General features: G+C 46.2%; 1 protein-coding gene across 1 annotated transcript in view; it reads right to left on the bottom strand.

The window, feature by feature from the left end:
• Positions 1–24,243, bottom strand: part of LOC128305888 (nucleolar protein 4) — a 289,274-nt gene extending 265,031 nt beyond the window's left edge. The window contains exons 1-5 of the mRNA XM_053043519.1: positions 23,554–24,243; positions 22,874–23,027; positions 22,246–22,346; positions 22,052–22,177; positions 21,328–21,966 (exon numbers count right to left, since the gene is read on the bottom strand). Coding sequence (XP_052899479.1) covers positions 21,328–21,966; positions 22,052–22,177; positions 22,246–22,346; positions 22,874–23,027; positions 23,554–24,243 — 1,710 coding nt within the window. The remainder of the gene's footprint in view (positions 1–21,327; positions 21,967–22,051; positions 22,178–22,245; positions 22,347–22,873; positions 23,028–23,553) is intronic.
• Positions 24,244–24,779: the final 536 nt, after the last annotated feature.

The raw sequence follows: 24,779 nt of genomic DNA, 5'->3' as shown, positions 1-24,779 counted from the left end.
GTTGGACATTGGAAGCATAAGCAAAACATTTTCCTCGAAATACCCGAAAAGGGGTTTATATAACGTCAGTTCTGTATTAGTTCGAAGTAAAGTAACTGCTTTGATTGAAACACTAGTGTTTGGTGTTAAAGCCAAAGTGTTTGATTCACTTTCAAAACGCCTAAAGGTATGCAATGTTTGGGACAAATATTTTTTTCTCGAATGCTTCTTTCTGTTCCCTTGAACTAAATACATCTGCGGGGAAAATTTGAATGAATTGAAGCAAATCTATTTTCCCCATCAGTAATCACAATGGTTCACAATTTCACAACCGCAACAAGAAATCGAAAGTGTCGATCTTCATTTAAATGCAAGGATAATGGATTTGCAAACTAAAGAAGAACACGTTTTTCATTCACAAACCGGTGGTGCACGAAAATGCTCTTGTTAGCTTTCCAGTGAAAGCTATATTTACGACCATGGAATGATTTATCGCGAACCTGTTGCGCCGCGCATAAGCTGTCGGTCGTTGTTGTAGTATATTGAGTGTTTTTTCCCTCGTATTTTTCTCCCAGTACGTGATACAATTTTTGGAAAGAATTCAACTCTCGAACTTTCGATGGCCGATCGGGTTTTGGAAACCACACGTAATCTGTAACTTCAACAACTTCCAGGAACGGTGACACAAGCATTACACCAAGCAACCCGTGTGCATGAAGATTAGATTTTCCTTAAATATTCGGTACGTATACAAGCATCAGCTTTGCACCCGATCGAATTCCGTGTGGGCAACAGCTTGGGTAGAGAACACGTGCACGATGTTCGTCCCAATCGATGCAAATACGTTATGTGGCGGAAAATTTGATATCATAAGATCGAATTTTCTCAGCCATTAGTGCGTTGAAGATGTTGGCGCTTTCGACGAAAAATTTAATCTTTCCGCAAGGGTTGCATGCTGTTCCAGAATTGCTTACAGATTAGGTTCAGTAGCCATAAATGAGCCATAAATCAACCGTGGTTATTTTATTGTAAAAAAAACGAATGATATCTAACATTAAACATCAGACAATTCTTGAGAACTGATATGCATGTTTCATTAAAGATTAAACTAATGTTAAAACCCTCTTAATTTATGTAGAAAATATTATAAGACTGACCAGCAATTAATATATAATTATAATGTAACATCATCATCATCATTATCAACAACGCTAGTACACAACTAGACTTTATAAACTGCAATAGAATAAACACTACAGGTTGGCAGCACGGCTGCGTTGAGGGGTCAACGCATAACGTGAAGCGAACCGCTCTCTTTGTGCCTAACCTTTGTCGCGTACACATGTGCTTACTTTATTTATGCATAATTATATGTTTAATAGTTATGGCTGTTTCAAATTATGCACTTTTCTAAATAGATTATTTTAAGTTGATTATAATTATAATTATAATTTATGTTTGAGCATGTCGATTAACGGATATGATATGATTTTTTCTGTATGACTCAATCCATACGATCAGCGTGTGAAGACGTTCGAGATCGTCGAATTACACGATCAAGTAAGGTATCAAAATAATCCACTAAGACATTAGATTTCGTTGAGGAAGAGTTGTACTTTATAAGAATCATACTTCTTATGTAACATCTCTGTAGGTAATGTGTAGAGTTGCCATTTGTTATTGCCGACAGCGAAAATATGCCTGTCGTAACAGAGCCCATTTTTTAACAATTACAGCGCCTAAATGTATGCAATTTAGCTGCTTCAATGTTGTAATGCATCTTTCTACCTCTTAATCGAATAGGAATAACCTAAATGAAATACAGCTTAAAATCTTTACATTTTATCTCGAGCTGTTTTATTTCCCAGAAATTTACGACTGGATATGCTATGCCACAGGCGAAAGGTACACTTTTTTCAAACCTAATTCTTTCTTCAATCATTGCTTTAACAGACTCGACGGCCATTACGAGACGCATCATACCTTCCTTTTTTCTTTCTGCTTCATTTTATCCAACCCCTTTCTATCGATAATCAATCGGCAGCGGCAGCATTCGTTCGAAAATAATCAACCACCTTTACGTCTGCAGCAACTGCATCGATATGTTGGAGTGAGCCGTCGATTACACACTCACTGCAAAAAAAAAACGACAGCAGAATCTCTCCGAACAACTCGCAATAGAGGTTGGCGAAATCGAACGACAAGTTCATCACGCTTTGATGACTTCCACTCGCTTGATCAGATTACATCGCGTGCGACCGTGCACAAAACACGGCAGTCGGGCAAAGGAAAAATGCACTTTCGAAGTAATGCCGTGGCTTGTCTCTCTGTCTCTGTGTGTGTATTTTTTTGTTGTCACCGTTTCGGCATCCGCGTAAGAAGCGAACTGCTGCTGCCCGGCAACGACGACGAGCATGTCGAGAATGATGAGAATGTCCAGTCGTCCCGATCGGTGGGCTCGTCCTGTGCGGGTGCTTAATTGTGTTCCGATCTCCTTTATTTTTCCACGCGCTATCCAACTTTTCCCCCCCGTGGACAGTGTCGGGTGGGTCGTTTGCTCGTTTGGAGAGTGCTTCTAATTCGTAACCATTGCATTCGCAATTTTCGTGTCCTGCTCACGGTTTGAGTTTGGGTACGGACGAACGGTGGTGATACCGTGGGCACCGTACGCATCGGCGGACCCAACTGTAGCGTCATGCAGATTTCCCTCCGCACGAATGCATCCATTTTCCGAGGGTGAACATTTCGGGGACCGGCCAAAAACTCCCCCTGCGCGCTGATGGGACGTTTGCCGGATGTTCCCGTGCAGGGCAAGGAAAAAATATCATTCCTTCAAAAATGCGCTTTTCCTTCGTGCCTTTTTTTGCTGCTGCTACTGCAGTTGGAGAAGCAGTGCTGGGTGTTGCCATCAGCAACGTGCAGCGTTGGAGTTCGCTCATAGTTTCATTTGATTATGCTACCGTAGCTCTCTTTCCTCTGACCGAATGTCTCGAAAAATAGCATTCCACACGGAGTGAGTACGATTTTTTTTCCTTTCCATCCTTCACCGCATCTATTCGACGCCCAACGGTGGAAAATGAGTATAGCACGAACAAAACAAAAAAAACACACAACGTTGGTCCTTTTTCGTTCTGTTTCGACTTCAACCAAGGATGCTTCCAAGCCGCACCACGTTTGGGTCTGAGTTAGCTACAGACGATGCGCACTGAATGGAAACAGAAGTACACGGTGCCCTGGCACTTCTGCTTGCCCAGCATGGCGGCAACAGCCAAGGACACTTGGGAGAAAAACATCGGCCAATCCAAAACCCCCGGCCGTGGTGGGTACACCCGGGTAGATGGTGAAAATTTTAAAAGCATCCCTCGTCATTTTTGCCCCCCCTCCCCCCTCCTTTTCCCACCCCACCCCTTCCTCATACGGCTTTGAGGACGCGCTTCTACCTGACGTCTGCAATGAAGGTAACCGACGGCCACTGTGCAACGGCACCCTACCAAGAAACACGAACATCCCGAGTGATAAAATGGGAAAATGAAACGAAAACGATGATGCTTTTCCCAACTACCCACAACCCCCAGCCACCACCTTCCCTTCCGGCCCATCCCCCGCAGTATGGTTCGCGATCCTTCCCCCGTCGTGGACAACAAAACTTTGCCGGGGAAAAAGCGTATCGGGACGCTTATGACAGGAGTCGGAATTCGAACGGAGTGCCTTACGAAAAATAGGGATGACTCCCGCACGATGGACCGGACCACCGGATGGGTGGGTTGGGAGTTTTCCATTTCGCGATTCTCGATGGGGTGCTACACACACACACACACAGAGGGCGCACTGGGAACGGTCGGAAAAGGAACCCGCCGAGAGTGAATGAACGGCGCGTTAAATTAAACCAAGCGCCCGTTGATGGCAAAACAATCTTTCCGAAACAAGAGGGATACGGTGTGGTACCGAAGGCGACACATACTGCGAGTTCATATGAGAGAGATGTTTTTTTTACAAACAATTAAAATTGGGATGTTTTAAAAGAATTTTTTTTAAATAGATAAATATACTTAGAATGAGAATGAAAATGGAATTTATCGAAAACGCTCATAATATAGAATCTAAAGCATTTCCCACTGTTTAAAAAAATGCCATATCTCGCGAAGCCAATTCTACTGGAAGGTCTGAAAGCGCTGTACTTTCGACCATCTCCTTGTTTGTCTCAAACCAGGTAGACCCCAACTATGAGTACACGGCAAACTTCAAGAATAGAGCTCGACTTGATGATGGTGCCCCGGTTCTCAAAATGTCCCGTAAGCCTTCGACCACGTTTGACGAAACGGTCTCGCTTTTGGGAACGCTGTACTCTCGGGGGGGAAGTGGAAAGAATTCCCCACTCGAAAAACAGTCCCAACTCCCAGCGTGGCTTCATCAGCGAGGTTATGTCGCGAAGCTGCGATTATGGACAACCTGGATGGAAGTGTACTCATGTTGACGTTCTAGCTTTGCGTGGACGTTTGCAGCGATTCGAGCAGAGTTTGGCAGCATGCAATGGGTAGTTTCGGTGCACAAGTGAACAAAAAAACCTCATCCCAACATTGCACTGCACATTGGTGGGAACTTTCTGTACGTTAGAATTTTTGTCAAGCTCAGCAAACAAGCGAAGGGACATTTGTGCTTTTTTTTATTGAGTTTTGAAGTTGGAACTTTTCGAATTCTGGAAATATTGTGTTTTTACATTCCACTATATATTTTTCGAGCCTGCTACAAAACGTAGATTATGCTGATGTTTTAGAACATACACTATCTCATTCACTCCTGCTCGTAGTAATCTTTTATAGAAGCTTTTAAAAAGAAATTCAGCGGAAAATTATTACGATTTTGGGAGAAAAACATTCACAAACTTTGCTAAACCTTCCCCAAAACATCCAAAATCCCGATTTCCGGCCAGCTTAAAAACTCGACGACCAGTCACAGGTAGAGTAGCAACTCGATCGTCCACTGTTTCGATGGAATTACGAGAAGCGGACAAAACCGGACAAAGCTGTTTGTAAGGTGTGGCGGTGGTTTGATAAAACATCCAACCCGATCAACATTGGACGGGAACCGCTTTTCACTGGCCGTTTTTACTATCTGGTGCTGTGGAACGAGTCACTAAAGCGTTCCTTCCATATAAAAAGCAAACCAACGCTGCACCCATTCTCACCGACACTGAAGAAGTGACAACCCGTCCCGAGTCTCCGGTTTGGCGGTGTTCGAAAAGTTATTTTTTCCACCCAAAACAACAAAAAAACCTCCCAACCCCTAAAACGGCACCACCCACGGCACCGTACCGTGGACTTTTTCTCGTGCACGGCCATCGATCGATGGAGCGCTGGACCGGTAGCTGGTATCCTTTATTTTAATTTATTTAATTGTCTAAAAAGGTTTCACCGTGCTGCCCGGGGGCACCCACTCGCCGTGGTCCGTAACACGTGGCGGTTGCTTACTGTCCGGGATCCCGGACGCACGGACGGCAAGGTTTCGCGATAATTCATGACCGGGTCAGTAAGGGCAGGAGGGCGAGCGGATCGGTTGTTCGGATGGATGTAAAAGGGAATGAAGAGAAAAAAATGCCACACACATACACCCACTTTGTCGGATTTGGTGAGCTCGACAAAATATTATAAATACAGTAGTGTACAAGTTCTAATGACAAAGAAGTATATCGAAAATAAATTTAACAGATGTACGGCTAATATAAAATTCATTAGAAAATATGGTTGTTGCAAAAGGATCTAAAAAGGTTGTCCTAACCAAAGTCGAAAATGCTGTAATGAGTATTGCATACATCTAGGCGGTTTGTCTCGTAAGCATAAATTAGTTTTAGTAGAATTAATTAAAGGGATATGAAGATGCGATTTTAAATAAACGCATATTTGAACACAAACTGGCACATAAACTGGCTATTTCTACATTATTTAATAGTAAAATGCAAAAATAAAATACCCGTTTGCAAAATACGTGCATCACTGTGAACCATTCTCCAACCCCTAATTTCAAACTAATCGCGGAATGGGGAACAAAAAAGAGTTTTCCACCCTGGGATGAAAACTCGGAACCCGTTCCGTTGACGGTTTGTGAGTCGTTCCCGGGGTTTTTTCGTTTTTCCTCACTCTACCCTCTTCCCACTTCCCTTCACTGTACGGAACGACCGGACGAATGAATGAACCGCAACGAAAAAAAAAAACAGACTCTCGCTACCCATTTTTCTGTACCTCCTCATTGCAAAGCGTCGTTCCCTGGTTCGAAGAGGTTTTTCCACTTTGATAAAAATAAAAATGTCTACCGTTTCTCACCAACTCGCACATCCCCTTGAGGTTGTCTTCTAAGGTTTCAATCCCGTTTTTCCACCCAGGGACACCCTCGCAAACAGCGCGGAAAAATTGAACGCTTGGGTCCCGGCAATCTCCGAAGAAAAAGTTCCTTTCTTGAAACGTCTCTTAGCAGGCGGGGTGAAAATAAAAGGGAGCTCCTTTTTTTCGTCGGTGCCTGTGATGGGGGTTTTCGGGGTATTTTTTTTGAATCGTTCAATACCTTTTCGAATGCGGTCCATGCGAAAGGAACGTTTCTTGCGGGAAGGAGTCGTACAAACAACACAAAAAATCAACCCTCTCCCCAACCACACGCGGGTGGGAGTGAAAAAAAAGGGTTCATCTTTTCACCCTCTATTTCCCAACTTGGGCTTTCACTCGGTTGGAATTTACCATCCTTTCCTACTCTTGTTCTCTGTGCCTCTTGCAACCTACCCTTATTAACGGCTACAGTCAGCGAGCGAGGTGGTGGTAGATATAATTTCCCATCCCATTCCGGGCGTTGAGGTTATTTTACTTCCCTAGACGGTTTCCAGCGGCAAAGCGGCACCCCAACCCACCGCCAAAGAAAGACGAAAAAGAGTGAATGAGCGAAAAAAAAACCCTCATCCAACTTAGCTACACAGGGATGCGATCGGCCCGTTACCAACCGGATTGAAACCGACCCACGGAAGCGGCCCGGTTACCGTAGTCTGGAGATTAAAACAGTTGAATAAGGATTTTTTTTTCGCCTGAAAGTCCCGCAGCAGATCGAGGAAAACCCGTTCCAATGGGTGGAAAAGAGCGTGCGGGGGATGTGTGAGTGTGGGTGTTTTTTCCCAATTTTTCCGTTGAAATGAATAACCAAAAAAAAAAAATACCCCCACAGAAGAGCGTTCTCCGCGTGCGTTCGTTCTTTACACCATGCCGGACAAAATGTCTGACAAAGGGGCGGCACTTGCTACAGCGTGGAGAAAATTTGGAGAACAGCGACAGCAAAACCTTCATCCATCCTCATCCAGAAAGAAATCGGGCGAGCGGAACTAGTAAAACGGAACAGGAAACGTTGGCACACGGAAGCTTTTCGGTGGAAAATTTATTTCCCAGACACACCCCGGGGATTGACTACCTTTCTTTCCTGGCCGTTGTTCGGAATTTTCATCCCTCATCTTCCGCCCCCAGATTCTTCCTTCCCTTCTCACCCACTTCGATCGACCCGACCCAATCTTGAGCAGCGGCCATGCAAGGGGTACCACCCCTAGAACGAAAAGGAAAGGTAAGACAAAATTCAAACACAACTTCTCCGAAGATTGTTTAACAACCTTATGTGCCTATGATTTATTATTAAGAAAATGTTCTTCAAGAAGCCACCACACACTCTCGCACACACATTCTCTCGAATACCACCCAAAAACGCCCACACACATTGGCTGCTAACCTCCGCAGCAGGGTGGCCCAGGAGTCGGAGTAGGTCCCCTTTCTTGGATCTGCTTGAAGGAAGCTAGTACCGGGGCTGTTGTCTCATACATGGGACATAATACACACACAAACACACACATACACATGGTGGCTTGGGGTGGGGGTTGGAAACATTGGCATCGGTAGCAGTTTGTCTCCCTGCCGTGCACGAAATCGGAACACCCCGTTTCTCAGCCCCCGGTTCCCTTAATAACGTGGGGGGAAGTTGTTTAATAAGACTGGCAAGCAGTCAAGCTTCACAAAACTCATCCTCCCTGTACCGAGCCGGTGTCGCTGGGTGGTGGGATGAGTGTACACACTGGAACCCGAACCCCCCCCCGGGGTAGTGGGTGGGGCAGGGAGGGGATGGGAATGCAACATCTTCGCTACCTAGCCTCCCTAGCCGGCAAAGGGTTTGGTGCAAGATTTCCTCTCATGTAGGGCTCACACCACATAGGCTTTTCGACGACTACCTTTTCCAGCAGTCGTTCCAGGTTCGGGACTCCCATTCCATGTCCCCCCCCCACGAAACAACCCCGAAACACCACCCAAGAAGGGTGCACTTGTGGGGATGGCGTTGGCAATTTTGCCTGGAATGAGCGGCTGAGTATATACACTGCCGGGCCGGCTTGTATGTGGTGTTACGTTCTTGGGTGGATAACGAGATTGGAACCACCCAACCTCATCCGAACGCACCGAAGATGGTGCATCTTTGGGCCCACCACCACCGGGTCGGGACATTGGCCAAGATGCTCCATCAATCCACCACCCTTGCTGTTCCCCCGCTTGCTGGTATGTGTGTGTGTGTGTGCAGTATATGGGCGAATGGATGCATGTATTGGCGAGTTTCTACCACCCAACCCACCACAACCCAGGGTGGTTTACAATCATGACGGACATGGCCCGGGACACAAACTTCATCCCAAACTGATTCCCCTTCCACCAAGGATGAGATTTTGTCCATTTTGATCACCTAAACCCCCGTGCCATGCTTCATACTCACACCAAACTGGACACTCCAGCATGTAGGCATAAGTTCTGCCATTAATTTTACCACTAGAAACACACACGCTTGTGCTTACACCTCCGTCTCGAAACGTCCGATGTGAGTGATAAACAAAACGTGGTAAATGAAATTTTATGTTCACTTGCGCACCCTTTCGCAATTTTATCACTTGGACACCCACACCCATTCGGGTTGGATTAAACATTCCCGATTTTAAAGTTCGAGTTCGGATGAACTGCATACAGTGCAATTGTGGACCTTGGTCCTCGTTCAGTATGCTCCATTAGAATGCACACTCATGCGGAGCAGAGCAGAAGTAATAGAGGGGGAAAAAATTGACTCTACCGACGAACCCAACATCCACAGTACCTCGCGGACATCTTCCGACTCCGGCGAGGCCCGTGTGCGGGAGGGGTTTCGGTTCCGGTTTTACCACGGACTGCCGCGTAATGCGTACAGCATCAGATGCAACTGCATCACACCGGTGGACCTGCAAAACGTACGTGTGTCCCCTCGAGGGAGTACACCACAACACACCAGCACACACACAGCCAGACTTGGGAATGAGTGGTCAGGGATGGAATCTTTTTAAAAATGCACCCCCGCCGGTTTTGAGCTGAATGCATGGCTCCCTGTCAGTGCACCACACCGACGAGACACGGGGTTGAGTATTTTCGTTTGAATTCTGAACTGCACCGTACGAATGCTTCGCGCGGGGAGCGAGTTTCGGGGTTGCGATTTTTTACACCGCTTGCATGCGTGCGCTTCGTCCCGCGAAGTTCGTCCCTTTCAAGAACTGTCCGGTGCAAGTAAACTCTAATTTATCACACCCATAGCTTACTTCCTCCACCCTAGTGCAAATGCAAAAATGCAAATGCAACCCTCTCCTGCCGGATGGAGGCTGTCCGATGGAGCAAATCACGGATACACGGTGCCGGTGTGTGTGTGTACGAACAATCCCTCCATAAAGCAGTCGCTGTACGATGCAGGGGACGATGACGACGACAACGACGACGATCTAGATGATGATGGGTAGGAAGAGGACCCCATTCGCTAAACTGCATTCCACGTCGAGTGAGGAGGCGGAGGTGGAAAAAAACTGCACTTCTCAGCACTTCTACGCACGAGAAGATGCAATTTCCGGACATTTGCAAAGAGCATGATGCGGTGCACGCATCGAAAAAAGGTGCAGCTGGAAATTGGAAAACGATTGCATGTCGAGAACGGAATTCGGTAGGTTTTTATTTGTCCGATTTGCCACCATTTCCCAACTTTACATTCCCAGCACGGACTGACTTTGTTCGGGTGGGGGCGGCGTGGGTTGATATATCAGTGCATCAGTGATACCAGCGCCCGCCCCGGTTGACCTGTACGGTTGGGTGAGTTTTATTGACGGATCAATATAAAAACTAAATGTCCTGTGCCGTGATCGGGCACGGTATTGAGCTAGTTGGGAATTGGATTGTGTTTAAAATTGGGCATGTTTGTTCGTTGTTTTAGATACTTCCATGTTTCTCTTTTTTTTTTGGGGAGGGGGAATTCATTTGTTATTCAGAGCAATTTAAATTTGACAAAAGGAAAGAAAAGCAACACAAACGGTTGTACTAATGCATGCTTTTGTTTGATTCATAACAAGTGTTGCATATATCCGAGGCGTGTTTAATTTGGACTACCAAAGGAATCAACATCATGGTTTGTAGTATTGTCCAGCATACGAATTTCTTGCCATAGAGCGTAATAAACATATTCAAATATTACAGAACATCTTTCAGCATGAACATTTTTGACTTTTACCCACATATTCCGCAGCATTCTGAATCATTCGTCAACATCATTAAATCACATCACCTCTGCCTTTCACGCACACATTCTTCTTCCCTGCCACGTCATCGATGAGCTGCGTTTTGAGTCATCTTGTTGACAGCCTTTCAAATCCTTTTCTGTCCCAGCGCCATCGTCAACACCTGTCGCCGTCTTTGGCATTAACATTCATCCCATCACCTCCATCGTGTTCCGCTTGGTCAGCAAGACGTCACCTAACGGGTCAAGACGCTTTCACGCCCTTAACATCTCGGCCCCTGTCCGTAAGGGATCGGCTTTAAACACTCGACATGCTCTTCTAATATTCGAACATGCATACATGATAAGCTGTGTTCACTTTCGACGCGTACACAAACATTCGAATCGATCGGTATGAGACGTGGCGGGTGAGACGTTTACAATTGCGATTAGCATACAATTGCGCGAGCCATGCGAACGCTTTCCACGCTGACCTTTCTTAACACCGGCCGTCTTGTGGTGTGTTGTGCACTGCAGTTGTGAAGAATGGAAAGCCGATGCAATGCTGCTTGCAAGTAATCGTACTTCACGTGAAGAATGTTATACAACGAAAGAGTGCATGTATGAGTGCCCGGTTATTGAAACCTCAAGTGCAGCATCTTCATCGGGGTTAAAGCGAAGGAGAGCAAACTTAAAAATAATCAAATGAATTTCATCCTTCAGCAGATCATTAGAAGCACTACGCCTAACGAACACCGTTTTCTCCACTGCTTGGGCTAAGAAAGGTTTCCTTTCGTGTTTGAAAGAAAGACGCTGTTCCGTTTCTTAGCCGAGTGTAGTAGCACTGTTCTTGTGGAATAGGAATAGTTTGTTATCGGCTCGATACGATCGAGTACCATCTTGAACTGGGAAAGGCTCTTATAAATTATTAGCCACTTTATCCGTCACTGCTCGAGAAGTGGCCAGGGAGCGGTGCAACGAAGGGACAGACAAAAGGTGTTTTTAATTGAAATGTTAGAAATATTTCAATCAGTTCGCTTTCATAAATTGTTTATTCATGTGGCATAATATACACATAATCTCTACATCGCTTGGCTGGTTTGATTTCCTTTTGTTTCTCTTATTTCTGCCTTATTTCTTAATATGGTTCTTATATTTATATTTGCAATTCATTTGCATCTTATTCAATTGAGTTACTCCATTTGATGCGTCAGTATCGTTACTTATCTTTTTTTCTAATCTATTATTATCATTGAGCGCATCATTTTCATCATTAGCAGGTATGATAAGAAGAGGAATATAAATGGTTTCAAATCAATAAAATGTGTAGGAATTTCTTGCAACATGCTTTGATTGCGTGATGCGGTGTGATATGGTTGCGAAACCACTTACTCCAATAAAAATTGCCATAAAACGACAAAATCTTTCCAACAAATCCTACCATCCTTGCTGGCTTCCAGACTAGACGAAGCACAGCCCCATACCAATCACACGCTTATATACCTCCAGCAGCATATGTGAAGATGCGATTATGTTACCACTAACCTTCCTCGCACCATCGGGCGTGTTTGTATGTCTGTGTGTAAAATATGCAATCTGACCAGCCGACCGAATGTGCCCACTTCCCTTACCACATTCGGGGGCCCGTGCATGTTTTAAGAAAACACTTCGCAATGTTCCTTAAGATTTCTCATCCCCAAGTTAAGATAGATAGACCCTCGCCCTCGCCCGTGCAAGACAACCCTCATACACACACACACACACATGCACACGTCTGCCCGAGGAACTCCTGAAGGAAAAGGCTCAAGATTGTCCGGGACCGGTGACCAATGCCCGGGCTTCGGGGTCCGAAGACGTTCCACCTTCTCACACCCCGACGCACCGTCGATGGAGTTGGTCGGTTTATTCAATCGTCTTAGCTTTTCCCGGACGTCCATTGGAATGAGCGTAGGGTGGTGACTCTCACCCGGAAGTCTTCCTAAGTCCGATCGATTTTTCTTCCACCTCAGCCTCCTTCCCGGGTGGTTGGGATTGGGGGCCGCCAGGTTGGAGGGTTTGAGCAACCGGGGAGAACGTTCGGGGAGATGTACAAGATGTTATGTTTTTCAACATAACTACCAGAACTTCCCGTCCACCCAGCGATAGCCCCCCTCCCGATTCATTGCCACCCACTATTCATTTTCCTCATTACCGTGTTTCTGTTCCTGAATCCGTTTCTCGTCTCCACCTGTATTGCCGTGCGTCCGCGCCATCCTATTAATTGCCTTTGTTTCCTTCCCCCATTTGCTACTGCTTTATCGGTGCATTTTCCAGTCCCTCAGACCCAGTTGCCTCCAGTGTCTCCGGACGTCATTCTCACCCTGCACAGCGCGTCCGAATTCAATTCCAGGCTCCTTATCGATCGTCTATCTCTTCTCGGCCTGGTCATCCCTTCCACATCTCTAACCACAATCTTAACCCGCCCCCAAGAAGCGGACCACATTAGCGCACCTCTCGGTTCGTTCCCATCCTCCAACCGGGTGCCTTTCTGGCAATTGCGAATGAGAGTGCATAAACAAAACTACGCATCTCATTAGCTAGCGTACAAGTGCATCCATGCGCACACGCTTGCAACCATGCGTGCATCGGATGAATCCCAGTGAAGGTACGCCTGTGTGAGTGTGCGTCACAAAATCAGTACACCCTCAGGGTAACAAAGGGTAAAAGGCTGGTAGGCCGGATACCCTCTTCGAAAATGGGTGGCATTGGGGAGGTTTGTGGATAGGAAGATAATTTTCTTGCCAAAGTATACAGTACGCACAGTGTGGGTGGTAAATGGTAAACACAAGCGATTGAAATACAAGCTGCTATGGCTTACGATTGACTGTAGATTAAAATTTCCCAATCCCTTGTGTTCCATTGACGAACAGCAAGAGAATAAGTTATACTATTCAGGATATTTATTTTCAAAACGAAAAGCTGAATATTTTATGCAATAGAACAGAATTTACGATGCATGGGTTGCGTAGTAACTTAGAGCGCCTAAAGGTATGCAAAACAATGCTTCATGCTTCCATCATCTGAAACCTTTTGCATACTTTCTGGCGCTGTTTCTTCTAAGTACGACTAATTCACTTAATCTTTCGTTAGTATTTCAACTGATACAAGCTGAATATTTGTAGCTCCTTCCGAAAACCATATATAGTTCTGCACATTTGAAACAATTGTTATAAACGAATTATGAGTGTAGAAGGTAATTAATTAAAATTACGAACTTTAGACCAGCAAGGGGTGCAGGGTTGTTTTAATGACACCGACCATTAACTTCTTCATTCTGCTTCAAAGAAAAAGAAAAGTTAAAGATGTTCCAAATCTGCATCAAGCAGAGTGATATCGTCTAACAGCCAAACGAACCTCCGGAACTGCCTCCCGTCCCGTTCCGTAACTCTCACTATCCTTTAGGGCCATGAATATTTGCACCACTCAAGACGCCGCACCGTATCGCCAGCAATTTCAATTATTCTCTAACCTTTTTTCAAAAAACAAAAACCTCGGCAACTGCTTCGTCTCCCACAAAAACTTTACCAGCAACTACTCGGCAAATTTCTCAAGACTTTGCCAGACGTTTTGACCGTACCCAAGATGTCCAGCCATGCTTCGTTACCCGTTATCCCCACCGGACGGAGCGGTGGTTGGCCAGATGCAACATCATCGTTGCCGTCAAAACAATCCGAAGCGTGCTGAGGCTGGGTATAAGAAAGACAGGCAAGTTTCCTTACGGAAGGCACATTCCTTAATTTGCACATTTTTGAATGGTGTCTTCCGGTGTTGCTCGGAGGGAGCAAGGTTAGCTTCCGATCGAAAATTGCTTGCAAAGCGTCCATGTTTGGCAGTCCCCTGAAGAACATATGCGACAAACGGTGTTCGTATGAGAAGAGAAGTTAATTCAGCGAAACAGGAAAAGAAGATTTTGTACTTAAAATGTACCAAATAATGTACTTTCGGGCTTCTGAAGCAATCTGAAATATGTTTAATACTAATTTTTTTGAATGTTATACATTACGCTGAGTATCCGAGATCTTTAAGAAGGGGGTGGGACTTTAAAAGAAGACAAACGTACCTTTTTACGCCGCTTAGAAGGTTACACCAGCTAAACGGAAACTCCTCCGGTTGGGACCAAAATAGGTACAAATTGATAGTAAACACAGCAAATGGTCACCATCAGTATCCGTTGCCAAACATGCCCAACATGGATCGCTTTCCTCACGATTTACATTTTGCAAAGGCTACGAAACGTTGGGACACCCAATTTCGCATCCAATTTTTCCGAATCCACTCTGCGGAAGGATCAAGAAACGGATCATCGAAGGTCCGGTTGGACGAAACCCATCCCCTTACGGTCGTTTTATAGCCAGGGACAGAAAATGGGCAAAGGATCACGAGCAGGGAAACTTCATCGTGGTTTCATCTTCGTCTCGAGTACCAGTGCACGGCCATTGAAATACTTTCTTCAGCTCTCGTGTGTTCGACGTCTGTTTTCTTTTTTTGTGTGTGACTTCTTTTAGTACATTTTCCTACGAGAATATCCTTTTTCGTGCCATTGAAGGATTTTCAGAGATTCTTCTCGTTGTGCGTCTCCTACTTCACCCACCCCAGTTCAACAAGTTTGGAGTGTGAGGTTAGGATCCATCGTTCGTTCTTGATTTCCGGTCTTCTATATCTCTAACTCCACACACATACACACACTCAACCTTCCGACGTCTCTGCCGCAGGCCATCACGGAAATTCTTGCCCCTGCGAACATCAGCCCTGGAAAGTTTCGGTTTCTAAGAAAATCATTTATATAATAAGACGTCGCAAACGTCGAGGACAACGCACTGTTACCCGGCAGTGGAAGGATGGCATGAGAGGCATTAGTAGCTGCAATAACAAGCAACAACCAAAAAAAAATCTTCATGGTGCTCAGCCAGCGGTGTGGGTTTGATTCCGGGAATAGATGTTTGGGTTCCCACTGCCCCAAAAGAAAGAATGTATGGAGCATTCCCCCCATGTGCAATCATGCCCCTCTCCCTCTCAACGAGAAGACCAAGGTGAGAACATCTTCCAGTTTTAGGCTCCTCCCTATCGAAAGGGGTGCAAGGAACGGTTTTGCTTAGCCAAACCGAGAGCTACCGGTCTCTTTCTACGTTTGCCCTCCTGGAACGGTCGGGTCAACTTTCTGGGAGGCTTTCCAAACCCCATTCCATGTGTGGGGTTTGTGGGTGGTTTTGGGGGGGTGTCGAGAGGGTAGGGAATCCATTTGGGGTGGCTTCAAAGTTGGGTGGCAATAGTGGCCCGATGTTGCTAGCATGTGGAGCTAGTGTCTGAAGCCCATCCCATTCGGGAGAAATGGCTCCCAAGAAGTCTTCCCCCTTTTGGACAACCCCTCAGTGGTATGATTAGGGGAGGCATTTTCTTGCGCTCCTTAAGGATGTTCACACACAGCGACATGGATACGTTACACACCACGTCTCCTGCTCATTCCTTCCCTACCAAACACACACACACACTCAGACCCCTAGACACACGAACACGGTCAGCAAAATCTGACCACCACATCAACTCCCAAATCCTACCTCACTCCCACCCATCCTCACTTCCCTCCCTTGAAAAGGTGGGTTCACAGGAAAGGGAAACGCCAAGAAGAAAATCGAAACACACGTACACGCACACGTACAAATCTACACACACACACACACACACAGTGCACTGCTTACTTGTCCAAAGTCCAACGTACTTTAACGATTGGAAACGAAGCCGGTAGGGGGCGCTGTGCACAGCAAAACGGGTTTTCATGCGGTCGACCATAGTGGGTGGTTTGTTCGAGTGGGGGTGCTGTTTTGGGGTGGTTAGTCGATGAAACATTCGCCCCAACCCATGCCGGGGTAGGAGTGCATCCCGGCAGCAGTATGAAAGCATCTCGCACTACTTCATACCCGTCCCGGGATCAAACATTCCAAGACGAATACGAGCCGGATGGACCAAAGGACCGGAAGGATGGCGTGTGTGTGTGTGGCAGCGGGGACCGCAGTGGAAAGGGACGGGTTTTCAAGGAAACAGAAGACTGCTTAAGATTAAGGAGTTTGTGGGTGGTCATACATCCCATCAACCTCATCTCCGCTGTGATAGAAGGTAGTAGGGAATGAGAGGATATTCACAGGAAAATGTGATCCCCTTGCCAGTGCTTCCTGCAAAGGAACCTTCCCCGCTGCACGTTATTCCTGCAGAGTGGTCAGTCAGTGTACCCCCTTCGGGTGTACGAGAGACGGACTCCAGATGGGTGGTAAGGAGAACTTCTAGGGAGATACGATGAGATGCATGTTCTAATGCCTTCATCCTTGCCCTGGACTCTCTCTCTGAGCCGCTCGACCCCGTACCGTAGGGGTTCGACAAATGCTTGCCGATGGCTACACGTGCACAGGGACATACTTCCTTCCCCATGGTTCTCCGCTCCACTCCCTCTCCCCAACCAAACACCTGTGCCCAAACGAACCATTCCTGGCCCTTGCATCCCCTTTCGAGCTTGGACATTTGAGCACACTCGCATCTCGTCATTCCGCCAAGGTTTCGGGTTGGGATCGTCTTAAAACGAACCCCGTGGTTGAGGGATTGGGAGGGGGAGGGGTTGCTTCTTACGGTGAAGACCACCTCCAGAATCCTTGCGGTTTTTCGGTCCTTGGACCATGTTCTACACTCCCAAACTCCGAACCTCGCTGTCCTTTTTTCTTTATCAAAAGGATGCCCCATCGTTTGGAAGCTTTTATGTTTCGCTCGGTGTCCATTCTGTACGGTTCGCTTTCACCGTACGGGCGCTCGAGGACGCTCTGATGTCCCATGGAACTAAACTGAAGCAAAAGAATTCCCCCATCGCACGCCTGGGGTTTGGGGAGGAAAAAAATAACTGATGCCAGGACCCGGACGCATTGGCCTCCCCCATCTCGGGGTAAAAGACAGGAATGGATTCGTCCGAATGGGTCTTACAAAGAAAACTCATCGTCCGGATCTTCATTTTCAGCTCATTCGACGTTGGAAGCATTTCCCACTCGCCGTTCGTCGTCATCGCCACCGGCATCACCGTACCCATTAGTAGAAGATCCGACCGAGCGGAGCCACATTTGGACGGGGCACGGTTGGAGATGGCAAAAGAATGAAGCAACTTTTCGGCTTCGAACGAAGCACGGCTACAAAAAAGCTTCCTTTTGGTCTAGGTTTGCGTTTTTTTTTTTTGTGATCAAACCAACCATCCTTACGCAACCCGCTTGTCCTCATGCAACTCCCTGCCGGGATTGCTTAAGACAAAGAGCATCGAATAAAACAAAAAAAACGCCCTTAAGATTGTCGTTGCCAGTGAGAAAATCAATATCTTCCATAACGGTGTGTGATAATGGTGGATCGAGGGAAAAAATATTTTTCATTAGCGAATGACCTGGCGGTGAGATGAGATGACCTGTCAGTGACTTCCTTGTAAAGTGGTAAACTTTATTCAGTTTTGTCTGAGACTTGATAAGATACGAATTGTATTCTTAATTTAAGTAATCGAATACTGCTCAGCAAAAGTTCCGTTGACCGATAATAAATGGCCGTATAGCAGTGTGTTATACACCATGTGTAGCAGATATTTGAGAGTTGAATGTGATTTTAGTGCGATTTAATGACTTGTACCCATACCCTACTCCTGTAGCAATTATTGCCTATGATGTATAACAATTATAACAATATTCAGTGTGATACAGTTTAAAGAATTTTGCATGAACTATTTCACCGGTTTAGAGCTGTTATATGAATTTCAGTAAAAGGACGCCCCGAAATGTTCTCTTCAAGAGAGATTAAGCTGATCTTTCCAGTGAAAAAAAAATCCAATAAAACCCCCCCGCTACATGCATTTTCCAAACATGGTCAACCAATATCCTTGGCGTTTTTTTCCTCTTTCTTCTTAATGCTACCCCGTCTAATACATCGAACGGATTGAAAATGCCAGCTCATTCTCACGCTTGACTTCACAATCCTTTCCGAATGCTGATTTCGGTGGGATGAAAGCACCGTACCATTAAAAATCTGTTTCCCCCAGAAACCTGTTCACCTGCAGAGAAGTAATGAAGGAAAGCGGGGAAGGAATGCGATAAAAGAGCGTCCGGGTGGGGGGTGGTGGGTGGAAAAAAAGGAAAAATTACTTAAAAATTATTATTTTTTCCACTTCTATCACTTTCCATCACTTCTATATGCCCCGTCTACGCGAGTGAAGCATCCCGAAAACCATTTGCTCATCGGTCGACCGATGAAGGCAGGAGACCCTTTCGCAAAGGCACCGGGACTCGATCAAGCGCAAGATATTCGGATGAACTTCCCCCTTGTCTGGTACCCTATTCGTCGGTGTTCTATCCGGTGCACCCAATACCCTGCCACCCGAAACGGAGCAGAACACAAGAAAAACGAATCTTTCTTGCAAAAGAATTTCTCTCCTTCCGTTTTGGGAGTGGTGTGTGTGTGTGTGGGGGGAAGCATGTTTGCCCGACAACGGGGAGCAGACAGAACGGTCGGGGAACCCCCGGGAGGGAAACGAGTGACGATGGGTGTCCGGGAAAATCAGCCGAAAAACCTTTCAACCGAAGCGGTACTGCCGGGGCCTTCTTCTGCTTTTCTGCTGAGATGTTTGCCGCTTCTAATGCTTCGATTTCTATCCCATTCTGCTCCTGCACCGTATCTTTGCCGGTCCGTTTCGTCGGTCTGGTCCGTTTGCTCACACTCGTTCGCTACCACCCCAAACAAACCACCCAAGAAACTCTCGAGAACGAACGTCAAACCACCCCCAATGTACCGTCCTCCTTTCTAACCTTCCCTCGCCATCCGCCGGCCGGGTGGGTGGGTGGTTTGAGTTTGAGATTTTCTGCTCCCGCTTTCACCAAGACCATGTTGAGTGTGCCTCTGTCTGCCTGTACCGAAGACGCCCTGGGTGCGGACAGTTTCCCAACACATCCTTTGCGCCCCTTTCCCTTCTGGGTAACGGTTCGGAAGGCGTATATAGCAAAGCAGAGCTAAATAGGGCCCGAATCGCCCGAACCACTCTTCTGCCTGTCTTCTCCTTGGGAATGCGTCGAATCAGGTTCTTATCGCCTGTTTCCCTGCATCCACGCCACACCAGGTTTGGGCCTGTCAAGATGGAGGTTATGTACTCCCGAAGCATTCTGAAGCTAACCGAAGACACTGCCATCCCGTTCCCGGGGAAATGAGCTTGAGTGAGTGTGTGTATGTGTGGTGGGGGGGATGAGGAAGCAGCTAGCATAATATTGGTCCCGGTCTTGGGGATGAGAAACCCGGGTGACGCTTGTGACGCTACTGACAGGGTTTCCGTACCATCACGGCCTAACTGCTCGCTGCAAGGATAAACCCCCAACTCCAAACTTTTCCTTCCACCAGCGGTGGGGGGGGAGGGGGGGAAGCACACCGTTGGGGGCGGAACTCAAGGGGTTCTTATATCGGGAAAAGTTTTCACTCTCATCACGCTGTTTCGTTTTAATCGAACCGTACCCATCCCGTTACCTTTCTTCGATGATGATCTCTTGGGAGATTATGGGTACGGGGTATGGGTAGATAAAAAATTAACTCCATCCATCGGGGCAAAAGGACAAAAACAGCAAGACGAAAAATAATTCCCATTAAAAATGAAAACTTTTCGATTTGATGAGTCCCGTTCCATTTAGATAGTAGTGAGTTCCATTTCCAGCTCATGCAACGAAGAGGGTGCATGGCTCAATGGGCGATGCATTAGGAATTGATGATGTTTTCTAGAATTTAAAATAAACTCATGGGCTGGTACTGTCACAGCTTGTTGTATGACGCCCCTAGGTGTATGCAATGTATGCTTTTTATCGTTAAAATGTTTTGTAGGTGAAATCCTTTTGCATACATCTAGGCGACAGAAATAATTTAACTCTTCATAACAAAAAAATCAATCAATTTTCAGAGAGGACAGCTAGGACATTTAACATACAGAACTATACTACATTTTATACTATAGATTTTTGAGGTGAGTAACAACTCCATATAAATGTGTCCCGCAATGGAATCAAAACGGAATGTTCATTCCCCACGTGACACTCGACAAAACCATGCCCAATCGTAGCTCACGCCATTTCACGCAGAGTACGCGGCATACCATAGCACCCCTTGGAGGCACATTAATTGGCCCACCAATCCTGCGGGACGAAAATCTCCGCCAAAGTGTCCTGAGACCGCCTTTACAGGATCTGAGGGCAGCTGCACCGCGTACGCCCAAATTGTGATTGGCAGTGTCAAGGGTTGTGTTCATGGGTTCTTGCTACCTGCGACCCTTTCTGACCCTTCGCAACCTTACAGCAACCGGGTCTCGAACGGCTTAGGTTCGCTTCCTTCGTGGTTGTGTTGCACCTCTTGAAGACATCGCTCGGGAGAGGGTCATGACGAAGGTCGCGATTTGGAGGGAAATTATTTTTCCCTACATAATAACGGGAGGTTTGAAAGAAAATGGCCGATTTTGTTCGAGGTAATGGGCTATTGAGAACCATTTCTTCGGTATGATTTATGGTGTTGCAATTATATGGTAAAAGTTTAGAAATAGGTTAAAGCAAACAGTACTGCTCACCAGCGATGTGAATGATGACGCCTAAATGTAGGCCACTATTCAACACGTGAAGCAGCAGCGAAATCACTTTTCCTTCACACAGGTGTTGGCAGACACTTTTACCGATTGTACAGCCGTTGCATACTGAAATAGCCATAGAAGTAGTAGAACAGACTCACCACATTCAACGCATCGTCATCCTCCAGCCCGAAGCTTCTCGTCACATCCAGATACGTCGAAGTGATGGGTACCGTGCGCCGCTTCTCGTCGTCACCTTTTTCACTGCGGTTATTATTTAATCCTACCACTGCGGGAAGACGTTCCCGGGAGGTACCGCGCTCACTTGCACACACTGTACGCAGCTCATTATCATCACCTGCTGCCACTCGACAATCACTCGTCAACACTTCACTTGCGACACTGCCGGGTCGCACCATTCGCTCACTGCCTGGCGCTGAGTTCACGTTCGCACCGTTTGAGGTTAGGTTCGCAAGTTTCCTGCTAGCTGGCAGCTCTCCCGCACTACGCAATCCGCTAGATTTTCCATTTTCATACAAATTCCTTAGCAACTCATAATACCGAAGGGAAGATTGGGTACGGTCCGTGGTCTTATTACATTTCGATTCCGCACCGTCACGCGACCAGGAAAATCTCTCACTAAGCGAACGGTTCGACGGAACCACATCAGCTACACGGGGCGTTATTTTGAGATCCGATTTTGGTGAATACACCTTGGTGGTAAGCTTCGAACATTGGCTGCACAGCGATAGGAACTTGGTGACCGCTTCCCTCGGCAAGAAGGCATACGTTTCGGTGATCTAAATGATGCGTTGAAAGTGAAAAGTGTCCACATGTAATATAACCCCACATGGAAAATCCCGCTCCAAACTCGATCACGCTTACCGTTCGGTAGGTTCGCTTCTGTCCCGCATGTCTCGTAGCACGACTGCCCAGCGAAACATGGACACCGTAGATGATGTCAAAAAAGTTCTCTACCACGGCCACCTTCTTGTATGGTTGACCAGGTTCCTGCAAGGTGTACAGAGATACAACAATTGTAAACTAAAATCATGCACATCTCCTTCAATCCATCTTACCAAGCCTCCACTCGGAGCGTAAAGCATACAGCCATCGTTTTCGGGTATGTTCTGATGGGTGAATATGTCCTGGAAGTTCCCCGGCTTCGATGTAGTGAATCCTACCAATACACAAGCACATATTGTAGTAATTATTTTGAAGTTATTCAATAAATATTCTTGTCGCATTAATGCCGTTTTGCCGAATTGTTCACATCTGTTAAACTGATAGTTGAGTCTTGAACTTGTATGCAAGTGCTACTAAACTAGTAAACCTATTTCCGTTTTATTTCTGTCAAATACACAGCTGTGTCTAAAATGAACTTAAAAATACGGAAATCTGTATTGGAGGAATCCCTTCTGCATGAAGAATTTCTTAGCTTAATGATTTCACTTCCTAATAGCGAAAATTGGGTCAAGTGTGACTTGTCATAGAGGCGGCCTTGAAGTGTATTTGGTAGCTGCGTCTCTTGAGGTTGTTATACCGATAATGAAGCTAAGGTTGGAAAATTTCCTTTTGGTAGATGAGATTCCTATCACAAGTTGTTTTGTTTGCAAAAGTAGTTATTCAGTAAGAAATTTTACCAATTTTAAGGACAATATTGCTTAACCTTCCAATCATTACCAATTACAAAATTATATGTCTTACCTTTCGTTTTCACCCAGAACCTAAACTTGGAACTGTCGGGATTGTTCATCTCCAGTCCACCTAGCGTCTTAATAATGCGTGCCTGCTTCTTCAGCGTAATCGTCTTGGTTTTGGCCCGATCGCCGTACGTCCGTATGACCCATGGTTGAAAAATCTATCCAACCAAAAGTGTACATACAGACAGCGTACAGAAAAACATAGCAACAAATGGAAAAGAAACAACCGAAAATAAAAATTAATATAACTCAATCGAATGAATGAAACACGAAATGAATGAACGTTTAGCGTTCGGTTTGATGGTGTTTTTGGGAAATTTTCCAGGAGGTGGTGGTCCAGGAGGGAAAACCAGGTATACGAAACAAGCAGCAGAACGACTGTTGAATACGAAATTCGTGAGCAAAAAAGGTGAGGCGAAAAATAAGAGATATCCAATCGAAGCAGCTGGAGAGAAAATGAATGCAGTTTTTCCCAAGCACGAGAAAGAACGAGCGGGCGCGCGAGCGAGAGAAAGCGTTTGCACGTGAGTGTATTTGTTGGGCGCCCTGCTTGAGAGCCGGGTCGGAAAAACCTCAAATAATCATTTGCGGGTGTCGGTGGTGATAACGGACACACGTTTGCATGCACGCGATGGATGGATGGGAGCTGAATGGATGGATGGGTTGGAAAAACGGTCTATTTACTTCAAACATCTGATCACGTGTGTAGTCGTATTTTGGCCGCTTGTTGTGACGTAGCTGCTGCTGCTGTTGCTGCTGATAGTGTTGGTAGTTGGTGCTGGCCGGATGTTGCTGGTGTTGGTGCAGCTGGCATGGCGCATTCAAATCAGCTGTTCCGAACGGTGTGGATTTTTCGCCATTTTTCTCACCGCAACTACCACCACCACGATCGGCGCCAGACGCCAACGCACGCACACTAGCGCGGGCAAGGTTACGGCACGGCGCATCCCTGTCCGTGGAGTGTACGTGCTGGCCTGATTTTGTGTGGCCTTCGTCCTCATCCGCGCCCGTCCCGTTCTCGTCCTCCAGCAACCCACTCTCGACTGGCTCCTCTTCTTCCACGTCCTGCTCGTCCTCGATGTCGTCGTCCTCATCGTCGTCATCGTCGTCGGCGTCATTCTCGTATCCGGCATTCGCGTCGAACGTGTCCCGGTCGCTGCTGAGCCGGCTGACCTTGGCCAAGGACGACGTCGTTGATGAGCTGGAGGATGAGCGCGATAAACGCCTCCGTTTGCGTGACGCACCCCTAACCCCAAGGGTACGTACCCTTCGCCCACTGGTTAGAGTGCCGGTCCCAGGTGTATCCAGCGGCGGCTGGTGACACTCGCTCGATGGACCCAAGGTACGCAACGCCAGTGCATCCTGTGCATCCATGACTAACACACTCTGATCAAAACAATCTTTCATATAACAAAAAAAAAAACTATATCCTAGAACTAATACCTCAAACAATAGCGTCGGTTTGAAGGTGGAAACTTAAAGACAAACTTAAAACAATCACACAACCAACTAGTACAACTAACAAACGAAACACACATGCCAGAAACTTCACACCAATCACCGCACACGCACAACAAAACTACACACAAAAGACGAAATAATTTAAAGACACTATTGAAACATCACATTTAATCAAACAAATAGTAAAAGAAGTATAAAAATCCAGTCCACAAACACAATTCCAAACAATACACCCGAGAAAAACATTCAACGAAAAACACGATAGATATTTAAGCAAACATATTAGGAAAACTGGCAATAAGAATAAAACAAGTGAAGAAAATGTATGTGTAAATGAAAAAGAAAAATGGAAAATCGCGTTGCCACCGAGGAGCCTCGCTTCGGACTGTTGAGTCAACGGCACCAGAATGGAAACTGTGACCATCGACCGTGATCGACGTTACCTCACG

Source organism: Anopheles moucheti, chromosome 3 (genome assembly GCF_943734755.1).
Source record: "Anopheles moucheti chromosome 3, idAnoMoucSN_F20_07, whole genome shotgun sequence".
NCBI classification, from domain to species: domain Eukaryota; kingdom Metazoa; phylum Arthropoda; class Insecta; order Diptera; family Culicidae; genus Anopheles; species Anopheles moucheti.
Note: the sequence above shows the minus strand (reverse complement) of the source record. Positions and strands in the feature narration are given on the sequence as shown.